General features: G+C 41.4%; 2 protein-coding genes across 6 annotated transcripts in view; both read right to left on the bottom strand.

Moving 5' to 3' along the window:
* Positions 1-164: 164 nt before the first annotated feature.
* LOC311275121 (peptidyl-prolyl cis-trans isomerase-like) lies at positions 165-10,768 on the bottom strand. Of its 4 annotated transcripts, none has more exons than XM_084383388.1 (5): positions 10,612-10,752; positions 2,297-2,327; positions 959-1,047; positions 663-835; positions 165-575 (listed from the first exon to the last, which is right to left on the bottom strand). In XM_084383388.1, exons 1-5 carry the CDS (start codon positions 10,678-10,680, stop codon positions 443-445), a joined length of 495 nt encoding a protein of 164 aa, XP_084239514.1. In that variant the 5' UTR covers positions 10,681-10,752; the 3' UTR covers positions 165-442. The 4 variants fall into 4 exon arrangements, with proteins under 4 accessions (XP_084239514.1, XP_084239512.1, XP_084239511.1 ...); XM_084383386.1 differs by lacking the exon at positions 10,612-10,752 and adding an exon at positions 2,467-2,631; XM_084383385.1 differs by lacking the exons at positions 165-575; positions 663-835; positions 959-1,047; positions 2,297-2,327 and adding exons at positions 4,826-5,593; positions 5,700-5,872; positions 5,948-6,036; positions 7,587-7,617 and having other exon boundaries at positions 10,612-10,768.
* A 1,114-nt stretch (positions 10,769-11,882) lies between these two features.
* Positions 11,883-25,054, bottom strand: part of zmiz2 (zinc finger, MIZ-type containing 2) — a 26,262-nt gene continuing 13,090 nt past the window's right edge. For both annotated transcript variants that reach the window (XM_084383371.1, XM_084383370.1), the window contains exons 4-20: positions 24,414-24,616; positions 23,177-23,345; positions 21,849-22,055; positions 21,266-21,478; positions 20,003-20,086; positions 19,686-19,863; positions 19,428-19,569; positions 18,951-19,029; positions 18,660-18,791; positions 18,444-18,549; positions 18,051-18,208; positions 17,901-17,968; positions 17,741-17,809; positions 17,406-17,647; positions 16,315-16,436; positions 15,026-15,235; positions 11,883-14,599 (exon numbers count right to left, since the gene is read on the bottom strand). In XM_084383371.1, the coding sequence (XP_084239497.1) occupies positions 14,492-14,599; positions 15,026-15,235; positions 16,315-16,436; positions 17,406-17,647; positions 17,741-17,809; positions 17,901-17,968; positions 18,051-18,208; positions 18,444-18,549; positions 18,660-18,791; positions 18,951-19,029; positions 19,428-19,569; positions 19,686-19,863; positions 20,003-20,086; positions 21,266-21,478; positions 21,849-22,055; positions 23,177-23,345; positions 24,414-24,616 (2,490 nt within the window). In that variant the 3' untranslated portion in view covers positions 11,883-14,491. The remainder of the gene's footprint in view (positions 14,600-15,025; positions 15,236-16,314; positions 16,437-17,405; positions 17,648-17,740; positions 17,810-17,900; positions 17,969-18,050; positions 18,209-18,443; positions 18,550-18,659; positions 18,792-18,950; positions 19,030-19,427; positions 19,570-19,685; positions 19,864-20,002; positions 20,087-21,265; positions 21,479-21,848; positions 22,056-23,176; positions 23,346-24,413; positions 24,617-25,054) is intronic.

Raw genomic sequence — 25,054 nt, 5'->3', positions numbered from 1 at the left:
ATTGCAACTACAAATACCACAAAATGAATCGTATTGTTAGAGCACTTCATTGTGATTTCCACCAACAATCAATTTAAAATGTTGTCATTAATTAATGTAAACACTAAAATACACACATTAAGTAAGAACACAGTTGGTGTCTTGAATGAGAGGACATACACAAATTAAGCTTTCAAGTGGTTTATTCAGTGTTTTTTTTTTTCCATTTATTCAGAATTTGTTAACAAATGTGGTCCTTAAACAACAGATTAGAAGGTACAAAATAATACACAACAAATATCAGCACAGGAGTGAAACATTTGCAGTTGAGAAAGTGGGTGCATTGGCTGTTTTTCCACTGATGCTGCAGATATACATCCTGTCAAAGAAGACTGGGATGTGGATGATAGAAGGACACATCTGACAGGTGAACAGGCTGAGCTGAAGAAGCTTCATCGCAGTATTATAGCTGACCACAGTCGGCGATGACGACCTTCTTTGCAGTCTTGCCGCTCTGTGAGCCCACTTTCTCTATCGCTTGGACAACATTCATGCCCCCCACAACACTGCCAAACACCACATGCTTCCCGTCCAGCCTAGAGAAGAGAGACAAACATGTGAGACAAGCTGAAACTGTTGTTTAGGCTTGAATACAGCAGTAGATGGGTCAGAGTGAAGCTCACCAGGAAGTTTTAACTGTGCAGAGGAAGAACTGGGATCCATTGGTGTTTGGCCCAGCATTAGCCATGGACAGTGTACCAGCTCCTGTGTGCTTCAACTGGAAGTTCTCATCAGCAAACTTCTCCCCATAGATGGACTTTCCTCCAGTTCCATTGTGCCTTGTAAAATCTCCACCCTAAAAAACAAATAAAAAAGGCTCAGGCAAGTCAGCAAATGTTGCTACAGCAATCAAATATTCATTAGCTCGGCTCAAATCTGAACAAAAGCAAACAGGACAAATGTCTTTCCTTCACTGTACCTGGCACATAAATTCAGTGATGACGCGGTGAAAGCTGGAGCCCTTGTAGCCAAAACCCTTCTCTCCGGTGCACAGAGCACGGAAGTTTTCTGTAAAATAAACACACCATAACGTCATTAAATTCACTAAAACAAAAAAATAGGAAAATAAGCTTTAGGTTCATATTACCAGTAATTAGCACTAAGGTTGCATTCAAGCAAGAGTAACAAACTTCTCTCCATCTGGTTTTTCTGTGTTTTAATGTTCGTTTTGCGTCCCTTTGCAGTCGTTTGTGTCTCTGTGGTCATTCTGCATCTCTTTGAGCTTGTTTCAAATCACTGTAGTTGACTCTATGCAGTCATTCTGAGTTTCTTTGTCTTCAAATTTTTTTTTTTTTGCATCAATAACTTTTATCTGCGCCTGAACCTGTCCCACGACTTTGCTCTCTTTACAAGCGGCTGCTGCTGCGAGGACAGACAGGTGCTCTGTTGAACATCATAGCATTTGAACAACCCACAACTCTTCTTTTTCCCCCTGCAACACATATACTAGTTTGCAAAAACATTGTACATGAACTTGTATAGATATGGAGGTCTATTGCTGCATCGCAAGGGGAAAAAAAACAAACTCACATAGCAAGATATCTTTCACACTAAAACATGATCATTTGTTATATTTGAGTTGTGCTTCATGGCTGGGTTGAGAAACAGTGAGATTTTGCTGTTATTGAGCGCAGTGGATGACACTCAGATAAACACACGCAGACCCACGAGGGTTTTAAAATGCACGAGGCTATACCATAGAGTCATACAGAGGAGTCAGATACCAGATGGAAAGATGGCGGCCATTCAAACAAATGAGAATTGCTCGTCTGGCGCATGCGCCAAAGAAGTTCTCTGGCTTCTGCGAAGACTTCCTGGTTGTGCGTCTCATTGAACATGCGCAGTAGAGGTTCGCCCACTGGCCCCGCCCTTGAGTTCCCGTTAGGCCCGTAGACTTTAGATTCTGATGATATAACGGATTTTTAAAATCGCTTTTCTCAGCTCACTGAAAGTTTTACAAATACAAAAATCCCTCCATGGATCAAAAATACATCATGGAGAGAGTCATAATCAACGTCGTTTGCGTTTCTTCATGTCCTGTCCGCATTTTTAAATACGTCTCTTTTTTTTTTTTTTTATAATGGCGGTCAATGAGGAAAAAGGGTTTTCCGGCCGCATGGGAATTTTTCTCTGCAATACTGCGAGTGTCCATCAGGCCGGGCGGCCATCAGGCTGAGTGGCACCTCCGGGGCCTCGGTTTTATACGGAGGAAAGGATCAATTTATGTGGTTTTTCTCCTGATTTAAAGATCACATACCTGCAGTCTTTGGGACCACATCAGCCCGGAGCTGCGAAACAGACACACCATTCTTTGAGAATCATACAGACTGATGCAGAAGACTCATTTCAAAGCTTTTTCTAAAAAAAAATTAGCATTGTTGAAATGAAGCGACACATGTTTAGTAAATAGTCTGACGTTAATCTCACCTCCATTTCAATCCTGCCAGCTGGAGCGCCTCCAATAGTGATGTCAAAGAAAACTTTAGGGTTTGCCATTTTTACAAAACGGGCTTAATATGATTATAACGGAAAACAGCTCCTGAATGATTTCCTGGTTGTAGACACACGGTATCTATAGCTCTGCGTTCCAGTGAGGCTGCGCGCCGGTGACGTAAAAGCTACCGACAGCCAATCGCAGCAACGTTCCATTTGAAAGGCTCGAGAACGAGCCAATAGGAGCGGAGGTGGGAGGAGTCAAGATGGCGGATCGTGACATGTCTCTGCGGCCACAGATTTATATAGAAGAACAAGCAGACGAGCTGATGTTGTGGACGTCATGTTCAAATGTGTTAAAATCCAACTCACACAAAATTACTTTGTGATCTTCACTGATATTTTATTAGAGAATAAAACTCATGTTGTAATCTTTGACTATTTAATGTGGAAATACCTTAAAATAGGCAGTTTTATTTATGTCAAAAGCCTGAAAATAAAATGTGCTCTACTCTACAATTCCTGCCAAGTGAAAACCTACTTTAGTTTTTAAAATACACTGTCAATACTGGTGGTCGTCCATGCTGATAGATATCCCACCTGACATGCTATACAAGTTCATTTGCTGAGTCAATGTACTTCACTGGGGGAAAGTACTTTGATCCTCAAGTTAAAGTACAAATATCACAATGAAAAACTGCCACTTTACAAGTAAAATTCCTGCATTCAGAATCCTGAAAGTACAGAAGTAAAGTCAATATTCACCCAGCGGCCATTTTCCTCTGACTTATGAAAACATGGTTATCATGTTTCTTAACTGATCGGCAACTGAAAAGATGATGTTCCCTGTAAAGTGAAAACTTTACATCGGGCCATATGTCGACCTAAAATAACATATTTCTTGACACATTCCTGACCACTAGCGTTACCTTTTGATTACATCTATTGCATTTCACTTCCAGACTTAAATAAATGTGTTCAAGATGTGTGTTGATAATTTAGGGTTATTTTATGCCTTTCTTTATGTTCCTTGTAACACCGTCAAACAGGAATGTGCTAACTTTAGTTGTTAGCTAATGGAAGCTAATGGGTTGATATGATGATATAATGATATGTTGTTTTACCTTGAAATATGGCCGGATGGTCCTTCACATTTTCGATATCCTATGTCTTTTCATTTGCTGAGCAGTCACGAAGTTGTGAAATGATAATTATCAGATTTTCTAAGTTCGACTACGTTTCGACTTTCATATCGAGAGGTGAAGCGGGACACAGCCAGCGTTTCCACATTTGTAAGCGTGACACCACTTGATATATTATAAGGAGACCTCGGGGGCATCTCCGGCCGTGTTTGTGGCGACAAAGCCAGGTATTTTAAGCCAAAACATGGTGTTTTTCTACCAAGTGTTTTTTGTGATGATTGAAACTGAAGCTGAAAATTGAAACCAAAAGACTGAAAACAGCCTCAAACTTTTCTGAGAAATCATTTAAATCAATCCTACCTGTCTGAATCCAAACCGGGTCTGATCCTGATAATTGGACAAAGGGATAGCAAAATAAAACATTTAGCGAAGACTAGCTCTACATCTTTCGTTCATTACAGCCATGGTGGAATGTAACTAAGTACATTTACTCACATACTGTACTTGAGTATGAATTTAAGACATTGGACTTTACCTGGGTGTTTATGAATATGTGTCATTGCTTTGAACTAGCCAACAGTATATAAAGTAGTTCAAACGAGCTCAACCTTAAACATCTACAGCAGTCAAATGCTACATACACATTAATGCAGCAGGAATATTAAAGGTGCACTCTGAAGTTTTGGGGAGGAAACGTTCATCAGAAGAGAAAGATCCTCACTGATTGATTTTTTCTGCCTAAACAAACTAAATAAACAAACTCTGATTGTGTTCATGACTGGAGAAACAAACTGACCTTAAAGGACAACACAATTTATATTGTTATTTTTTGTTTATATGTGGCAGACCCTGCCACCTTTCTAGCTTTTTCCTATGAGAACAGCTTGTTTATGCACTTATGGAAAAAAATTAATATTAAATTTAATTTTCATACTGTTTTGAATGGATGATTTTTTTCTTGGAGTACTTTAACCATGTGATATTAGCACTTTTACTGAATTAACAGATATGAATACTTCTTCCACCACTGTACAAAGGTGTGACAGTTGTTACCTTGCCAACCTCTAGTGGTAAAATGTGGCAGCAGCAATAATTAAAAAATGAAACCACATAGTTAGAGCACTTCATTTTGATCCAACTGGCATTAATCGAATCACAATGTTGTGATTAACCAACTGTCTGTGTTCTTGAATTAGACGACGCACACAAAGTAAGCTTTCATGTGGTTTTATTTACATGGTCACCATCATTTTATTCCTATTTTGTTAACAAATGTGGTCCTTGAACAACAGATTAGAAGATACAAAATATTACACAACAAATATCAGCACAGGAGTGGACATCTTTAGTGGAGAAAGTGGGTGCATTGGGGTGTTTTTCTACGGATGCTGCAGATGTAAACACAAAAATAATTTGCCTTAAATGGTGACTAAGTATTTTAATTACATGTACATTTTCATTTAATCTTATAAGTTCAAAATATAGGGTCACATTTAATGCAAAAAGTGTTTCCATGCAAAAAATAAAATAAATAAAATCATCACATACACAGTTAAGGGGAACTTCTACATAAACATGAAGTGTTTTTCAAGTGTTGTTATTCAAGTATTACACATAAAGAAATGCATTTCAGATTGGTTATTCTGTCTCCTGTAATAAATCACACATCTAGTGAAAAATGTTGTATTAAATGTCACTCTTTACAACTTATATCACAGAAAATATACACGAAATTAAAATACTTAAAGTCAGTGTTTTAGGCGATATATGTTTCTGAGAGCACAACGTCAGAGATGACTGAGAGAACAAGGTGAACAGGCTGAACCGAAGGAGCTCAGTCGCACTATTTCAGCTCTCCACAGTCGGCGATGACAACCTTGGCTTTAGGGGTGCCGCTCTTTGTGCCTTGCTTCTCTATCGCCTTGACAACATCAATGCCCTCCACAACTTTGCCAAACACCACGTGTTTCCCGTTCAGCCTGGAAAAGAGAGCAGCCGATTAGTATGTGAGAAGAACATCGGAAACAAGCCGAAACTGTTGATTAAACCCGAATGCAGCGGTAGACGGGTGAAAGCGGAGCTCACCAGTCGGTTGAAGCTGTGCAGATGAAGAACTGGGATCCGTTGGTGTTGGGCCCAGCGTTAGCCATGGAGAGAGTGCCCATGCCTGAGTGCTTCAGCTGGAAGTTCTCATCAGGAAACTTCTCCCCATAGATGGATTTGCCTCCAGTTCCATTGTGGTTGGTAAAATCCCCACCCTGAAAGGAAATCATCAAATATCAATTAGCTCAGGTTAAATCTGAAACAGGACACATGTGTTTCCTTCACTGTACCTGGCACATGAATTTAGGGATGAGACGGTGAAAACCGGAGCCCTTGTAGCCAAAACCTTTCTCACCGGTGCACAGAGCACGGAAATTTTCTGTAAAATAAAAAAGACATTAAATGCACTCAATCCAAATAAAATACTGAAATAAATCACAGGTTTATAGCATGTTTAATCAGAGCAGGGGTCTCAAACTCAAACCACCCGAGGTCACTCTGAATACTTAATTTTTCTCTGAGCAGTTGTTTGGATCTCTTTGTAGTAGTTTCCAAAGTTGTCCAAGTGGATGGATAGTGCTTCCCAGGTGTTTTGTATCTTTGTGGTTGCTTTGTGTCTCTTTAGTCTATTTGAGTTTTTTTGCGTTTCTTTGTCATTATTTGCATGTTTTTCTGTCCCCCTTTTTCATATCTTTGTGGTTGATTGTGTCTGTTTTTGGTGGTTCAAGTCTCTGTATAGTCGTCTGTATTTAGTCATTTCTATCTCTTTGTGGTTGCTTTGCATCTCTTTGTAGCTGTTTTGTATCTCCCTGTGGTTGCTTTGTGCGTCTTTGTAGTCATTTTTTTGAGGTTTATGGTTGTTCTGTCTCTTCGTGTAGTTTTGAGCCTCTTGACAGTCATTTTTTGAATCTTTAAGGTTGTTTCAAGTCTCTGTGTAGTCGTTTTGAGTCTGTTATTAGTAGTTTATATCTCTTTGTGGTTGCTTTGCATCTCTTTGTGTAGTTTTAAGTGTCTTTACAGTCATTTTTTGATTCTTTAAGGTTGCTTCCAGTCTCTGTGCAGTTTGTTTGAGTCTGTTTTTGGTTCTTTCTGTCTCTTTGTGGTAGTTGCGTGTCTCTTTTCAGTCACAGCAGATCCACACTGACACCCCTCTAATAACTACAATACTACAGTAATACTACAATACTACAGCCCATTCTCTGACCCCTTGAGGATCCCTTACATGTGGGGGCCTTATACAATTGTCTTGTGGCTTTGATCCGGCCATCGGGCTGCTAGTTTGAGACCCTTGCCTCAGACAACATGACAATTAAAGTGCAGAAGCAGCAGAAACAGCATGATGTATCTGAGCCACTACAGAAACTACTGTATGCACAAAAAAAGCATATAGGCCGTTCTTTCTGCATCCGCTGAGTGTGAATGAGGTCACATAACTAACAATGGCTACGTGGGACAGAATCCGAGTCAGCTGGTGATGCATCATGCAGGTTTTCTTGTTGGTAGATGAAGAAGAAGGTTGTAGGACAGAGAACTGATATATTACAGTCGACCACTACCAGCTGTATTAAGGTGGAAATGATCAATAAAAGACATTTCAAGTAAACTAGTGTTCGTTTTCTTCTTCTTCTTCCTTATCATCATTAACCACCGCAGCGGGAGCACTCCTTGTTTACACTCACTTTTATCTCCACAAATGGCTATTAAGGCTCTTTTGATCAATGCCTTCCAGCCTCGACCCATATTCAGAATAAACTCTCGGCGGAGGATTAATGGGGACGCATAGTTTCCTCGACCAAACACGAATCCATTTTGGGAGTGTGGAAAAAAAGAAACCCAGAGCAGCAGCAGCAGCAGCAGCAGCAGCTCTGTGGTTGATGCTGAATACACTGAACATACGAGGCTTTCTCCTTATTCTTAAAGCTTACCTACCTGCAGTCTTCGGGACCACATCGGCCCGGAGCTGCAAAAACACAGACATTTACATTAGTGTGGAGGGAAACAGCAAACGAGGGTGACTTAAAATAACACATACAATAGTTTTAGGTTATATCACGATAAACAACATTTTGAAATCTCCTGGAAAGCTTCTCATAAATGCGAATATCATATTGATATTACAACAATATTGGTAATTTTCACAAAACATTAACACAATTAGATTTATGATCAATAATCATCAGTAATGTGGATATAATGACTAAGTGGGTAAGAACAGAGAACTTTTCCTCTAAACTGTCTAAAAAAGTCTTAAAAACAGACTTATAGGAACAATTTCTACATTTTGGGAAATGCACATGTTCGCTTTCTTGCAGAGATTTAAACTGACATCAGTCTCTTGTTTGTCAGAACCAGTACTTTCCAATGAAGCCATGTAGCTTTTACCCAAATTGTGGGTACTTAAATCAGGTAAATACCCAAAGTATGGCTGGGTGGTGTGGCCATAAAAGAGTTACGATGTGTGTCTCGATATTTTGAAATCTCATGTATGTTAGGACTGGGCAACAAAATCAAATATCACAATATTAAAACCTCAATACAGTATACAATAAAACATTAACACAATTAGATTTATGATAAATAATCATTAGTAATGTCGATATAATGACGAAGTGGGTAAAGACAAATATTAGAACAAGTCTTTTCTAGTTAAGAAAACTTTAGTGTAATGCAGCCTTTAAAAACAGGGAAGACAACACTTGTGTCAGATCATGATATATTTAAGACATTATATAGTTTCATATCTTGGTAAACGATATATATATACATATATATATATATATATATATATATATATATATATATATATATATATATATATATATACACATATATATTGCCCTGATTGCACAAAGATACTCAGTTTACTGTCCCATACGACGAGATACAGCAAGAAAATCTTGTAGTGAGAGGCTGAAATCAAAAACTGGACTTTTTGCTTGAATTATTGATTATCAGATAAGAAGCTGATTAATTTTGGTAACACTTTATAATAATCCTCTTTTAAATATTTTTATTAACAGGGTTCAGAGGGTTACTTTAAAAATGTATTCTGATACAGTCACTAATTACCTGTTAAAAGAATGACTCAGTAACGTAATAATCTTAATTTAAGTAAGAATTCACTTTACAACCCGCTGTACGTGCTGCATTGTCTCAGGAGCGTCTTGCATGACGTTTCCTCCTGCTCTTCTTCCTCCTCCTCCTCCTCCTCCTCTGCTGCCTGAAGTATTCACTTAGCACTTCACCACTTGCGGCCATCTTCCTGGTGTACTCATGCATCTTTGTTGAGAGTGGCTTTGACGCTCACTCGTCCTCGGCCTCCCTCTTTCTGTTTAACCTCTGGACGCTGGACTTCATGCGTCGTGAGGAGCTTCCTTGTCTTGATATCAGCGGCCTCTCTCTCCTCCTGTGGCCTGCTTATTATGGCAGCAGAGTATCTGATGACCGGCAGGTTGCGGGTGTTGATAGCTCGGATCTTGTTCTCTGACTTTTCAGGACTTGGCTCATGGTTTCCATTTGCTTGCGGGACCCCAAGGTCTTCTGGCCCTCTGGTAGTTCAACCCCTTCTGTTATCCTGTCTGTATCCTGTGCAGTCGTGTTTCTCTGTGCAGCTGTATTTATATTTTCAAACGTTTCTAATTATCAGATCAGCTGAGTCAATTCCTCAATTTAATAACTTTTAAAAACACAGACAAGCATTTGGATGATGTCTTTTCAAAGGTTTTAATGTTATTTTTTAAATATTTTAGTTTATTTATCTGTCTTTTATATTTCATGGCACTTTATTTTGTTCTATTTCTCTTTGCACCTGTATTGTATAGTACTGTGTTTTGTGAAGCACCTCCTAACTTTGGTTTTGAAAAAGTTTATTATTATTATTATTATTATTGTTATTATTATATGTTTGTAATATTCATATTTCTACTTTATGTTTCTATTTGATTTCATATTGACTTCTATTTTGTCTTGTTTATGTCTTGTTTTTTATTTTTATCTGTCACTGTTCTTCACTCTGCCACGAAAATAAAGTCTCATCTTATTTTTAACATGTTTATAGATGAACTACACAGTATTTATCAGCCATTTACAAACATTTAAAGATCAGTTGCAACTTTACAATAAACAGCTGCTAAAAGGGGCACTGTGTGGCTTTGGAGAAGAAAATTCCAACTCAGAGTTTTAATATTTACAACATTAATGAGGTAGTATTATATATAGAGAGAAATATTTATTTTTTCCATCAGTGAATAAACAAGCTGTTCTCAGAGGAATAAAGGTCCCAGAACACTGTTTAGAGCCAGAAAGGTGGCAGGGTCCGCCACATATAAACAAAGTAAAACAGCATAAACAGTCAGTTTGTTTATTCAGTCATGAAAACAAAAAAGTTTATTTAGTTTGTTTCGGCAGAAAAACAAAATCTTTCTCTTCTGATTAAAATGTATTCCCCAAAACTACAGAGTGCACCTTTATGCAATGTTTCTTGACAGTGAAACAACTATTAACTGAAATGTAATTAACTATAATTAACCATTTATTAATGATTCTCTTTAATTTCCCTCTTTAACTGCGTCAATGAGAAGAGGCGTCAGATAAGCAGCAGCCACCTGCCATCATAAGGCACCAGCAGCAGCATCAGCAGCATCAGCTGGGCGTTCCCATCAGAATAAAATCACTCTGCAGGACTTGCATTTAATTTAATTTCTCTTATCTGCATTTATGCATTTATTAACACAACATCAAGATATATGGATGTTTATATGCAAGGCTGGGTACCAAGATGGAAGCCTAAAAGCTGCAGGAGAAGTTGACGCACCACAACATGTCTGTCAGAGCTGCAGGCCGTTTGCACCTCACACAGATGGATGTGAAAGATAACCCTGCCACGGATTTTAAACCTTGAAAAATCAACTAAAGTGAGAAAAGTTCAGTGAATAGTCAGAGTTTTTTATCTTACCTCCATTAAAATCCTGCCTGCGCTGACGCCATCAACAGTGATGTCAAAGAAAACTCGCGGGTTTGCCATGTTTATCAACGTGAGCTGTGATTAAAAGATGCCCAGACGCACTTGAACGGACCCCTGACAGCGCGTCAGACTCGCCCTGCGTGTTTAGGTCTGTATTTATGTGGCGCTGTGCAGTGGTGACGTGAACCTAGCCGACAGCCAATCACAGCTGCGTTCTGCTGAAAGGCCCGAGAACGGACCAATAGGAACATAGATGGGCGGGGCTTGAATGCGATGGGGCTTTCGGTTGGTGAGATGTCTCCACGGCAACCCCGGCCGGGCGGAGCGGTAGGCGAACAGACGGTTCGTGTCGCGACAGACAAATTTCAGTGCAGCGGTGTCAAAATCAAGCTCACCCAGGACGTCGTGTGACGTTTAGCTGCATTCAGTGGCGGGAAAAGGGTGAGTTCGATTATATCATCTGGAAGTCTCTGTCAGGATGTGACGAGAAATGTGCGAAAAATACGAGTTATTGGCAAAAAACTAAAGTATTCGTCCATTTTGATAGATATCCCTCCTACAGACCTTGTAAATGCACCAATATCAGTGTTAAAATCATCCATTACAAGTAAAATACTGCTTAAGAGAAGTATTACCGGCGAAATATACTGAAAATATGAACCGTAAAATGTCTGTAGTCCTAAAACCTGAAAATCAGTCGCACTTCCGGTTCCCTCATCTTGAAGTCAATGGGTATTTTTAATAGGTTTTCAGATAAAAGCCTGAGGGGTCGTCAGATGATTAGGATTGGGAGGGGAGAGAAGAAAACAAGCTTTCTGGACTTTTGGAGGGTTTAATCTCTGGACCCCAAACTGTAAATTAAAGGAAAAGTTCACCTAAAATTCAGTCATTATCTCCTCACCTCCATGTCAAAGTCAGGTGAAGTTTCATAGCCCACAAAAGCTCATCTGCTGTAGCCAATTTAGCATCTTGAATCACCGTGGAGCCCATTGAAGAAATCACTCTGATTATTTATTCTTCACCTGTTCCTCTTCAGCTGCTTTATCATAAAAACAGTTTGTATATCTGCAGTCCTGAGTCTTCCAGTTTCATCCTTTGAATGACGTATACAAGCGTTCATCACTCGGTGGTATACAGAACGTACCAAGCTAGCTGGTTGTAGTCTTTGTGCCCGACTGTGCCGCGTGAATCAACAACACAAAAAGAAAAGAAAGTTCCTTGTAGCAGCTTTAATGTTGAAATTCACAGACCAGAGCCACAAACTCTTTCGTCAAATAAAGTGATTTTTAATTCTGATTCTGAGTTTCAGGAAAGGGACAAGGTAACTGTAGGTACAATGACGATTATGATTAAAAAATAAATAGAAAATAATGGCAATTACAATGTGTTACAAAATATGTGGAATAGTTTACATATTAAAAAACTTTTTTTCTAGCAAATTTGCAGTTAAATAGTTCATAATTTTTTTTTCCAAATATAACATTAATGTGTTGCTCAATTGGCAAAGAACATTATTTCTTCGTGTTTCCGCGTCTGACCGGTCGGAAAATCATCTGTAGAAAAAAACGTCAGCTTTAAAAAGTGGTATTAAGAATAATTTCTGCGTCTTTAACTGCATTACTGGATGTCAGCTGACTTTTCTGTCATACATGCTTTTGTACGACCTCAGATGATTTTTTTTTGTTTTTATACAATTGCTTTATAATTTTCTAACATACAGTATGTATACAGTGCCAACAATGATCCATTATCCAACTAATAACATTAAAATGACCATGATTAACAATTCATTTGATACACACACGTTCTCTAATGAAAACAGCTGATTATACAGTACATGAACCCGTGTCATGATGGGTTACACATGAAAAACATACTAATAGCTTTCAAATGGCAGAAAATGCCATGACACACAGCTGTACTCATTTACAGTATGCTTGAAAAACCCCTCGAAAGAGGGTGAAAACCAACAGAGGAAAGGAAAGATGGGAGTTTTTATATTCTTCACAGTGCTGAAGGACGTCGGAGACACAATGAACCTCAGCGCTCTCCCAACTTCATGTATAGAAAAATGTCTATTGTACATTTTTATTTTTTCCTTCTTTAAACATGAGGTCACTCTTGGATTCTTTTTACTTCGTCGTCTGAAACAAATGTGACCACTTTTAACTGCCCTTATCTTACATCATTATGTATTAAAGGAAACCGTTCACCCAAAAATGAAAATTCAGTCATTATCTGATGGAAAGTCGGGTGAAGTTTCGTCGTCCACAAAACATTTCTGCAGCTTGTAGCAAAACAGTGATGCAGCGTTCTCCTAAACAACTGAAGTAGCTGGAGACTTGTTTTAACACTCGTTTGGTTTAATCCAAGTCTCCAGAAGCCCCCAAATTAATTTGTAAAGACCTTGTTTACACCGTCGACATGAGGTCCAACTTCACCTGACTTTCCATCAACATGAAGGTGAGTAAATAAATAGAAATTCATTTTTTGGGTGAACTGTTCTTCAAAGGATAATTCTCGTGAAATTATATATTTCTCTTATTGTCAAAAAAATCCCATGTAAAATCTAAATCAACACTCGATGCATCCACTAACGAGGAGCTCCACCGTTTTCCAAAAACTATTAAAAACACATCAATGAGCCACACTGACTACGTTTACATTCACACTAATTTTCCCCCATCATCAGAATGTGACGATATTATGAATATAGGTCATGTAACAACATTCAGTTTGTATAGTACAAATGTAGAAGTCATGTAGATGTTGATATTATCCAGACTTTAGTGCATGTAAACGTAGTCACTGTTGCGCTGCGTGACATGTTCCTTCAACACACAAGCTGCAATTGATTTTGATTCAATCCTGCAGCTGAAAATATTCACTACAGCACCAAATGTGGATTAATCCACCACTGAAAATAGTCCCCAACAAATGCACCTCTTGCTCCTGTTTGAGTAACGCTTGATGAAAACTACAATGACCAGCTGATTAGGAAATTAGTCTAATTATCATGAAAGTATAACCTTTTTGAGAGAACCAATATGCTGGGAGCAGACGGCAGAAACACATTGTTGGTTTCATTGTTTGTTTTTTTTCATGGGAGTTGTTGACAATAAGAAATATGTAGAATATCACGAGCCTTAACCTTAATGCAGTGGTTCCCAAACTCACATCAGAGAGGTGAAAGTAAAGCACGGAGAAGTCTGTAAAAGTAAATTTAAAGCAGACGATAAATAAACAAACCCTGCACAGCGGTTAAAATATAACGAGAAGAGATTTTACAGCTCTGCAACAGTAAAACAATGATAATCATTACATATGTTGTCACAACGATCATGAGGTAAAGAGTAGAAATATGGTGTTTGTGCTGCAAAGTAATCCACCAGGAACGTGCGAGTGTGTGTGTGTGCTCGTTAAACGACAGAAAACGTTTGGGAACCAGAGCATTAATGGGTCCATAAACACATCCCAGCACGCGTCATCCTCCACTTGAGCTCATAAAATCTATAAATTAAATAGCGTATATTTAAATCCTTCAGCCTGTGGTTTGTGCTATAGTTTTAAATGCTGGTCTGCAGAGTCAGTGCCTATAGACAGTGTTCACATGTGAAAGTGTTCCCTCCTCTTCATGTAGACTGCACTGAATGAGTGTCACAGTACAGCTGGACACTTCAAAAAGACAGAGATACACAAAAACACACTCGCAATTATCCACACACTCACTCACACACACTCACTCGCACACAAACACACACACAAAGTAGTGGGTGCCAACAGAGACGGTGCTGTCTTCAACCAATGAGGGCAGGGCTACAGCGGACAGAGGAGCGGAGGCTGGACTGGAAGATGACCGTTGTTAAAGTCGTCAGTTGTTCTCGAACAGGGACAGCAGGTCGTCGCTGCTGTTGTTGGGGAGGTCGGGGGGGCCGAGGTACGACAGCAGCTCGTCGGGGTTCGTCAGCTCAGGAAGAAGCTTAACGATGGACGGAGGGAAGAAAGAAAGAGAAATTAAATTACACAAAAAAATCAGTCTGGATCTCCCAGAATAAACCTCATTAACTTTTATTATATTGTAATGTTACTAATGTTGCTAGCTAGTGTTGTTTAAAAATCTTGATGGAAGAAATCTGGCATATTTGTGTGGCTGGTATCAATGAGATGAGAGTACAAAAGGAGGACTGTTGGGCCTTGGTGAAGGTATGCGCTCTACTGAGTGCTATTCTAGTCAGGTCTGCTATGAAATGTTCATGACAGGTCATGTTGTCTTGGTTAACGTCGGGTTGAAGGTGAATGACACCTGAGAACAACAGTCCCTCTCATGAACATCCCTACAGTCGAGTCCTGTTAGCGTTACACACTCTTATATAACTGAACACATGATGAACAGTCATCCACTCACATCGAGTGCATGATCTGCTCCCTCTCCTCCAGGTGCTCCCGGCCCTCCCAGACCGAAGGAGCCTTCGCTCTGCAGCCGGGAATTCTGGGCGTTGGCGTTCCGCTGCGGCAGCGGACTGCCTGCGTCACCGAGACTCTGATTACCGTGAACGCCTGAGCTGTGCTGCTGGAGGACGTTATGGGCGTGCTCGATTCGGCCAGGATGAGGCGTCTGACGGTGAAGGGAGAGAAAAACACGAACAAGAGGAGAATCTTTATTTCACGGCCATAAAAATGACAAACTGACAGCAGGTGAACACCGAACAGGGAATGTAATCTCTTTTCTTAAGAGGCAGAGCAGCAGAAGTGTGTGACAGTAGACGAGGACAAACACTTTATTCTTTCTCTTAAAACCTTCAGCAGACAGCAGAGCAGCTGCCTGCGACAGGTGGTGTGTGGTTTAGTGGCTCGGTATGTGAGTGAATATATTCTGAGTCAGTGCTGTCTACTTCAGGTTCAGTTAAAGGCTCTTAACTGAGCTCACAAGCCAGAAGGAAAAGACAGTCAGTGTTACGCAACAGCGGCACACAGTTAGTCCTCCAGGCACAAACCAGGGTCATCATAGTTTTATATCAGGTTTTATTTGCATTTCATTATTCATTTTGGCTTCAGTTTAGTTTCCAGAGTAGGTTTGCTCGTTTCAGTTTTATTTCTTTGCTGTAGCGACTAGCTGCTGTTAGCAAGTAGCTCAGTTAGCCGTGGTGCTAAGAGGCCATACTTAAGCCAACTTAACCTACAGTTGAAATTTGGAATACATTTTAATATATTCATCATCTTTTAATAAGAAGTGCTGTGTGGTTTACTACATCTGCATGTACCATTAAACATGTAACGACCCAACAATAATATTAAAACAGTAATGTTAATAATATTCAAGATAAAACAGCTCTGGTGTCGGCAGATATCTGACTCAGATTGGAGCTGAAAATAGTGGATCCATCTCTAATTTTAACAACCTCACATTCAGGCAGAGTGTGCCTCAGCTTGAGTTGCGTAACGGATACCTTTAACTCTGAGTCTGCGTGTGAAGCAAGCTCATGCAGCAGATCCTTCTTGCCTGTCGTCTATTCATACTGATGCTCACTCAATCATTAAGAAGAAAAAAAAAGCCCTGAGTGAGCCGAAGAGAAAAGATGCTCGTCACTGTGGCCCGAGGCTACACCAAGAAAAGGACAGGAATGTATGTATGCGCCTGTGTGTTTGCTCATACATGTGTTATGTAACAACGGGGTGTTTCAAAAGGTGTCTAACCTGCTCAGGCTGGTAGGAGAGCGGAGGCGGTGGTCCGGACGAGGCGTACTCTCCCAGTGTCGGGGTGCCGGGAGTGTTGGGGAAGTCTGTGAATGCTGTTTGGCTGGAGAATCCCTGGCTCCCTGTGAGACCAAAAGAAAACATTTATTAGTTCCAGTCAGCAAATAAAAACAGGTCAGTGTTGACTGACTTTGTTTTCTCTTATGTAACAGTGAGCAGAGCGGCGAGGAGAGAAAAGAGGCTTCCGGCTGTAAGAGGACATACGCAGGGGGATGGGACTCACAGGTCTTTGCTCTGCTGCCTGAAATACTGTTCTGGGTCAGCGCCCATCTAAGAGCTGATGACCCTTTTAACTGAGCCACACAGTCTGATTGTGTACAGTATGTGTGCACGTTACACACATTATCTACAGAACCAGTCGAGAGTGCTAACACCAGGTTTATGAATATCTTCTATACCTCAAAACACCAGAAGAAAGTCCAGATTTTCTCTCTTACATTGAATATCTAAGAAAATGTTTTCTTTAGCGGTGCCATGATTAATAACCCCCAGCTCATCGCGGCCACGATATAGTTGCCGGAGCTGATTGTGGCCGTTCTGGACAACGCTCGTCTGCACCACGTCACGTCACGTTTTAGCAGCACGGTGGCTGAGTCCATTTTTGAGAGAAGTGGACTGCAGCGTGTAAATCTGCACAGAGCAGATCGAGCCAGACATTTTTTATGAGGTGCACTTGGACACACCACGACGCCCCTGTCGGTGCATATATACTTTTGCCGTACAAAGCACAGTAGATTTCAGAGTTTAAGACATGCACCATGAAGTTCCTACGAGTGTGAGATTAACCTACAGAGATAAACGACTCATGAAACAAGGCAGAGAAGCTCAGCAAAGAATTTTATCAAATGACTTTCGGTACAAACTGTGTTGCGGAGAGTCTTACGAGATTTACTCGGGACTGTTCCTAAATCAGACATATCTTTTTTGACTACATTTACAGTAGAAACTGCATACTAGAGGAAACGAGGCACATTATGTATCTGCGATTGAGGAGCTGACATTAAATTTTCCCTCGGGAGTGTTGACTCTACCTGGCCTGTTGTAGTCGGGGGTGTTTCTGCCCCCTGCAGTCATACTCTGGTAGGGCGACGATGCCGGACCCAGAGCGGCGATCATCTCCATCACGTTAGGCAGCACCATGTGACTCGGGCTGACTGTTCGGCAGCGTTTCAGGACCGGACCGTCCGGCTCCTCCTTTATGTGCAGGTCTGGTTTGACGGGCACCGGCCTCCAACCACACACTGGGTCTATGGTGATCTCCTCGTAGTCCGAACTGAGAGGTAGGAAGACAAAGGAGGGTTACTGGACATCAAATAGAGGAGTAAGTATCACCATATTTACATGAAATCCACATGTGAACACTTACTTCTGGATGTAGACAAGAATCCCGAGCATGTACTGGTCAACCTCGAGCCCCTCGAGCAGAGCGGTTTTACTGTGAACGACAGGAACAAGCTGCTGGTTACGTTTCACGCTGAGAGCATCTGATTTTAAAACTTGCGATGAGACGTCGATACCGTACGTACTTGCACACCGGACATCTCCAGGTCCCTCTTTCACAGTTAAGCTGCAAATAGGACTCCAGGTCGAAACACTACAAAACAAAGACATCAGTGTGAGAGAATTAACTTGCATGGATGCTGTAGGTGCATGTATACGCGTGTGAGAGAGCGCACCTGTATGTGTCTGCAGTCGTGACCTCTGGCTGGCAGCTGGATTCGTCTGAACGTGATCGGACATTTGAGGGAAACTTTGATTCCCGTCTGCTCGACGCCGTCCTCTCCGTTCAGACCGGGGGTCCCGGGGATGGTGCCGCTGCTGAAATTTCTCTTTACTGAAACAAGAAATGATAAAAAGGACGCAGAATTACTTTACTGCTGTAATAAAAACACTTTTCTGTTGCTCAGAAAAACTCGAAGGGTCTTCTTTATTCAGACCAGCTCAGTCTTTCTGGAGTCACAGTGGTTCACAAACCTTCCAGACAACAACACCCCTTCATAATCATTTAATACACCCCCTGAGACTTGATCCCATATATCAGATATTTAGATCGGACGACAGTGACTCACTCTTAGTGATGCAGTGCTCGGCCGGCAGGAGCCTCTTCTTCATCAGTCCCTGCAGGACAGACCTGACAGACGGCCGGTGGACCAGCTGCAACACAAACAGGTGGGACTACGGAGAGAGAGGAGGGACAAAATGTGTTTAAAATGAGATCTCAGTATAAGAAATATACATGTGTTGTACTGTAAGAACCTAAAGCCAGAGAGAGGAGGGAAACTTACACAACAGCAGGCCGTTACTGTGATCTGTACGGTGTTGCGTCCTGGCTGACACACTTGCTTCAGGTACAAGGGCTTGTGGGACGTTTTGTTGTCGCCTCTTTCGATGCACAGAGGAGTCGCGTTGACGCTCACCTGAAACAGATACAGAACAAAACGGTGACGATTTGTCTGACAATCGGTCTTAAAAAATATTAAAACAAGGGAAAGAAAGCCTAAAAACCACATAAACTATTATGAGAATAATAATTTAGAAGAAAGCGTCTCATGTCAAAGCTGATGATGCCGACTTACTTGTACTGACGCAGGCCAGTTAGTGTTCATCTGTCTGTCCTCGTGGTGGTAACACTTGAACTGCAGCTCCAGATCAGGCCTGCAGGGGGCGACACGACACAAACCATCAGGGACAGACTGGGTGGGGTTATCAAACATTCCTCATTTGTTTTTCCTCATCTGGTGTTTTTTAAAATCACTCAGGAAGAGGTGTGCTGCTCTGATTTCACACTGAAGCCACATAATATGTTACAGAGGAAGATAACACAATGAAAGACACATTTAATGATGATTATGGTGTTGAAACACCAGAATATGTTGAAAATCAAGCATTTTTCAGGGAGTATATTCAAATTGAAGCATATTCCTGACAAAAAGGTTCAAATTAAGCATTTTACAAACTTCCACGACTTTGTTTTTTATCTAGGTTTTATTTGTCCGACACAGATAAGAAACAGGAAACAAGGGATGTGAGAGTGTGATGGAGCGTCTCTGTACCTCAGCATGAGTGTTTTGTAGACGGAGTCTCTCAGCTGGAAGGCGTGGTTACTGACGGCCAGGTTGTGCTCCAGTCTGAACGGCTCCAACACGATGCCGTCTCGTACTGGGAACGTCAGACGCAGATCGTCGCTGGGGTTACCTGGAAAGGAAAACAGAGTTGACTTTGCAGAGGAACAAAAACTTTACCAACAGTGACAGGAGTGAGACAGAGAGAGAGTGTTCTTCCTGATGTGTGTTCACTGCAGCGAGTCTCACCTGTGGAGATCTGCTGGGTGCTGATGTTGGGTTTGATGTCCGGTGGAAGGTAGGGGGGTTTTGTGTCCTGGCCTGGGGACAGGTAGGGAGGTATGGACGTCCCAGGTGTCATCGGCGGCGTGGGATTCCCTCCCATCGGAGAGCTGGGATACCCGGGCATCACTCCACCCCGACCTGGCTGAAAGACGACGGATGACGACGAGTGTTTAGAACTTCAGAGTATCTCATTAAACATCAGAAAGTATATTTCTATGTGTTATTACTGACTTTTGACTTTTAAAAAGTGAGTGAAGTGTATATATATATATATGAGTTACCCCGCTCACTGCAGCCTGTGTGAAGGCATTGTATCCTCCAGCTCCTCCAGATGGCAGGCCGCCCTGACCGTTGAACGGCTCTGACTGGAGAACAAAAACAGGAAACAATCAGCTGATGATCCAACAATTATTAAGAATTTCTTTGCTGTTGGTAATTTGATACAACACCAACAAAGCAGACAGGAAGAGGGCTGCAACTTACAGTCACTTTCATTATCACATTTGGGATTTGCAGCTTTTTAAGAGTAAAGTTCAGGCACTTTGAAGGCACCTAAACCAAACATGTCCTTTGTCATCACATCTTACTTGTGAAAAATAAAAGTTTACAGATGTCCTTTACATCGACAGCAATGTATATTGTCTTTTTGTTTATTTTAGCGGCTGTTTATATTAATGTTGTCTTCATCATGATTATTTAATGTTTCCTCATTTCGACACCAGGAGACCAGGGCTGCAACTAACAACTGTTTTCATTGTCAATGATTATTTTCTGCGTTCATCGATTAGTTGTTTGGTAAGAAAATGTTAAAAAATGAGGATCAGTGTTTCTTAAATCTCAAGATGACGTCCTTAAATGTCTCGTTTTGTCCAAAACCCGAAGATATTTAGTTTGCTGTCACAAAGGAGGAAAGAAAGTAGCAAATATTCACATGTAAGAAGCTGGAATCATCAATGTTTGCTTTTTTCCTCCCATTAGAGCCTGAGGGGACGCGAGTGTGTTTTGGATGATGTTGTCACTTTCAGGACATTCATTAATGAACAACAGAGCAAAGCCAAAGTCTTAAGCTCTTAAATGGTTTTTATTTCGGCTCCAGAGGCCGAGATATAAAAGGTTTTAGTGAATGTTGACGATGCTGTCAAGTTTTTCAGAAAACGTTTTAGAATGGATTTTTAATGGTCGCCCTTGCTCTCAATAGGATAATAGATTAACAAAACAGTCGGGGATTAATTTAATGGCTGAAAACTAATTGATTCATTGTTGCAGCGCGACAGGAGACAACAAACACATATGACAACGGGATTCATTTCAAATATTAAAAGAATTTCTGGTTTTCTAGTTTCTGTAGTGATCGATGTGACACAGTTTATTCAAGCATATTCCTAACCTTGAAAACATGACGATTAAAGTCAAGCCAACTTAAAGACTTTGTACGAACCCTAAATAATTGATATATGTGGATAATCATACATTGATATCAGCCTCATTCATTCAGAGTCGGTCAGGCTCTGATCTGTGAAGGTAAACACGGTGGAAGTGATCACCTTGTAATACTGAGGAGGATTGGGCTGACCGGCTCCGGGAGGAAACTGTCCTGGGTTGTGTGATCCAGATGTGTACTGTCCCATGAGGGGCATCCGACTGGTGGGGTAGGAGGGCGAGGGGGCGCATCGCTGCGGTGGACCGGCTGGGTACTGCAGAGGCTGGTTAGGGTACCCGGACATCCCACCAGAGCCGTACTGCTGCACCGGAAAACCCTGGAGAAGGAAAATAAAACAGAGACTTACAGTTACTCAACTGTTTGGGGTTTACTGAGAAATACAAGCTACAGAGGTTAAAGGAGCAGGTAAAAGTGGAAGAATTATTACAACAGCACAAACACTGACTCACCTAATCTCTTTGTTTACAAATATACTGTTACTAGGTGTTACACCTCTCGTCTATTTGCTTCTCATTTCTGTTCCTTCCCCTCAACAAAACTGCTCCACATCCAGACCCAAAAAAAGACGTGATGTCCCAGTTTTGATGTTGACAAATAATGAACATTAAGCAGAGCCTCTAACGTGGTATTATAGGCCTTTAAGTGAGCCTTGATGTTCATTTTAGCATCAAGCTAACACCACTGACCTCTGAATGAAAAGGCCGTTTGAGCCCCTGCGGTCCCCCTGGATACCCTGCGTGCTGGGGCATCTTCTGAGCCTGGGCAGGGTGGGAAGGATACAAGCCTCCGGTGGTGGGTGGAGGTCCGGGCCTGGAGGAGACCATCCCTGGAGGAGGGCCGCGGGGGCCCGAATGGGACAGGAACTGGGTGCTGTAAGAGGATGCTCCACCCATCTGGGAGGGAAAGGGAAGTACGACAGCAAGGGTAAAAACACAGACATGGTAGCCAAGTCCAGGCCTCATAGAAATCACGATGCAGACGTAGTTGTGGTTTGGCACTGGATTTCTCTGCTTGAACATTAATCCTGGATGCTCCGAACACATCTTGAAATCTCCTAAAGGAGTCCTTCCCTTCTTTAAGACAGTCGGTCTAAGAGTTAGACCAAAGATGACCAGAGTGTTTGGTTTGAAAGCAGAATTAATCACAGTGTTTTCTAAGCTTCTACACTGACTCTTGTTTTGCAAATGAGCCTATAGAGTAAACAGTCTGGCGAGAGAGAGCGGTGTCAAATTATGTGATGTCTCGGCTGTTAATAAGAGACATGTGGCACGAATCTGTGGAAGCAGCAGAGAACCAGCTTCTGCTTTGCAGCCCTCCCACCGTCCTGCAAGCAAACATCACAACTCCAAACCAGCCGGCGTCTATTAAAACTGTAAAAAATGGTGTGAAGAGCGGTCTTTAACTTTAAAAACTTAAACTTTTCATAGAAAAAACAAAGCTAAAAATAAGCTACAAGTAACTTTTAGCTCAGATTAAATGTGGTTATTCATTCATTCATTGCAAACTGCAGCGACAGTGTTGTACAGTTTGGACCACACCTTGTCATGACTAAGATTACCCATGATTCATTGCATCCAACACCATATAAGTTACATACACTGAGTAACACCACCTTAGTTGTAGATAGAGACCTGATTTCTAGACAGTCAATAAAACTTTTGCATAAAGTCGTAAAGTCTGCGTTCTGTCACACATTTGGCAGAGCAGATGGTAACGCCACGTTTTGGGATGCGGGGTAAAAGATAAATTAAATCAAAGAATGTGATAATTTGCAAATCGTTTATGACACATACTCAATTGAAAAGAACACAAAAGATATATATATATATTTATTTAATTTTTTACCTCAACAGCTTTGTAGATTTTTGTAAATGTTTGCTTATTCTGAATTTGATGACAGCTACACGTTAAAAACAAGTTGGAGTAGGGGCAACAACAAGGGATATGAATGAAATGACTCTGGTCTGGTTAAAAGAGGCTCCAGTACACACAGTCACCTGGTTGAGACATTTACCTGTCCATAGCTCAGCTCCTGGTTCTGTTTCTCCTGTATTGCTGCAACAGTTGCCGTAGCAGTGGCAGTTGCTGTGGCAGCGGCGGCAGCAACAGCGGCGGCGGCAGCCTGAGTGAAGTCAGAGGGAGGACGGACGCCCAGACCGGCACCTCCACTGTTACCAGAGTAACTGCACGGGGAAGACGGGGAGATGAGTGGGCAGCATGAGTGTGTGAGGTTTCGTCATGAGCGTGAGTCAGAGCGGTGGGTGAGAGCAGCCACGCTGACATATGCTGATGATAAACGCTGCAGAAAGAGCCTGAAATAAAACGGCTACATAAAAATACACTGTTCAACTATCAGAGTCATCGGGGAGGGAAATAATGTTGTATGGAAATTGTGAGTTCTTCACTCAATAGATGTTAATAATGCTTGTCAGATCTCTGCTGTAAATGGCTCCAGTGTGATTTCTTTACTTGACCTTTCTTTATCTTTATTTCCTGGTTTCTTTGTGTTTTGTCACAGATTAAAAAAAGGTCCAAACAGAGAACAATGCTCTTGTAGGGAGTCTCCTTTTATGTGTGACTGATATTCAAGGGCAAAATCAGGTGTAACAGGTACTGAGGCACTGAGATAAGTCAGAGTGAGTGTCAAGAACAAGATACAAAACAAAAACGTTTGTTCAAGTTGTTTTTGAATTTTGTGGATCTTAGTCACAGATTAATTTTCAGCCCCGCTGGATAACATGGATCTAAAAAGGGAAATATCTCAACAACTGTAACACTGATTGTCATGAAGTTTGGTTGAAACATTCATGGTCCACAGAGGATGAACACTAGTCACTTTGTGGATCTCTGAACTTTCCAATCCCATCTGGAAAGGCGCCGCTTGAAACGGTTTGTAAAAGAGAAGTTGCTTTCAAACCATCCGTCTATCACCGTCTATCACGGCTAACTTCAACCAATCAGATCAACAACAGGAGAGCGCTACCACCAGTGGAGTCGCACCTAAACCACGCCTGTAGCCGACACTGATTGGTTGAACCATTTTGATGAAAATTCACAATTTTAAGCTTTTAAGATAACCACTGGAAATGTGACTGATGATGATTTCTGATATTAAAGGTTCTGGCAAAGGTAGAAAACAAGCCGTTCAAACCCGACAGTGGGCTGTGGGATCACACCATGATGAGTCACATTCGTTTGCAGTCATACTGAAAGTAAAAAAATTACATTTAGTGAAAAGGAAACCGGTGTACCTTCCACCGTAGGCTGAGGCGGGGTTGTAAGCGGCGCCGGGACGTCCGTACATGACCGGCTGGCCGTAACCTTTAGAAACAGCCTCTCCGTACGACTGCTGGCCCATGAACTGGGAGCCCATTCCTGGACCCATACCAGGGCTGCCACCGGGCATCATGTGACCACCAGAGCTCTCACCCGGACCCATGTGTCCACCGAACACCTACGTGGGAAACAGAGAGGTGTCAGTGAACGACGTGGGGGAATAAGTGAAGTCAGAGGATGGTGGTCAGAGAAACTGATGTCAACATACAAAGATGACACTTTACAGTCAGACCGACTCCAAAAGAGTCACAACGAAAGTGAAACTGGGACCAAACATGAAGCAACAAGTAGACAAAGAAGTTCATGTTCTCATGTATCCAAGACTGACGTCTCTGTTTTAAAAACTCAAAGATCCATTAATGAAATGAATGATGGTTTGTGAAATCAACACAACCAGAAGACTGACAGAAATGTAATTTTATATAACATGAAGCTTGTTGGTATTTAAATCAAACAGTCTTTGTTCTGCAGCTCTCCTACATCCTTCCCGGGATAACAAAGTCGATAAAACGCTTCAACTCCTACACTTGTACAACAAATATGCACCACTGAGAAG

Source organism: Pagrus pagrus (assembly GCF_965226575.1).
Source record: "Pagrus pagrus genome assembly, chromosome: 19".
Taxonomy (NCBI): domain Eukaryota; kingdom Metazoa; phylum Chordata; class Actinopteri; order Spariformes; family Sparidae; genus Pagrus; species Pagrus pagrus.
This window is presented reverse-complemented; position numbering and strand designations above follow the sequence as displayed.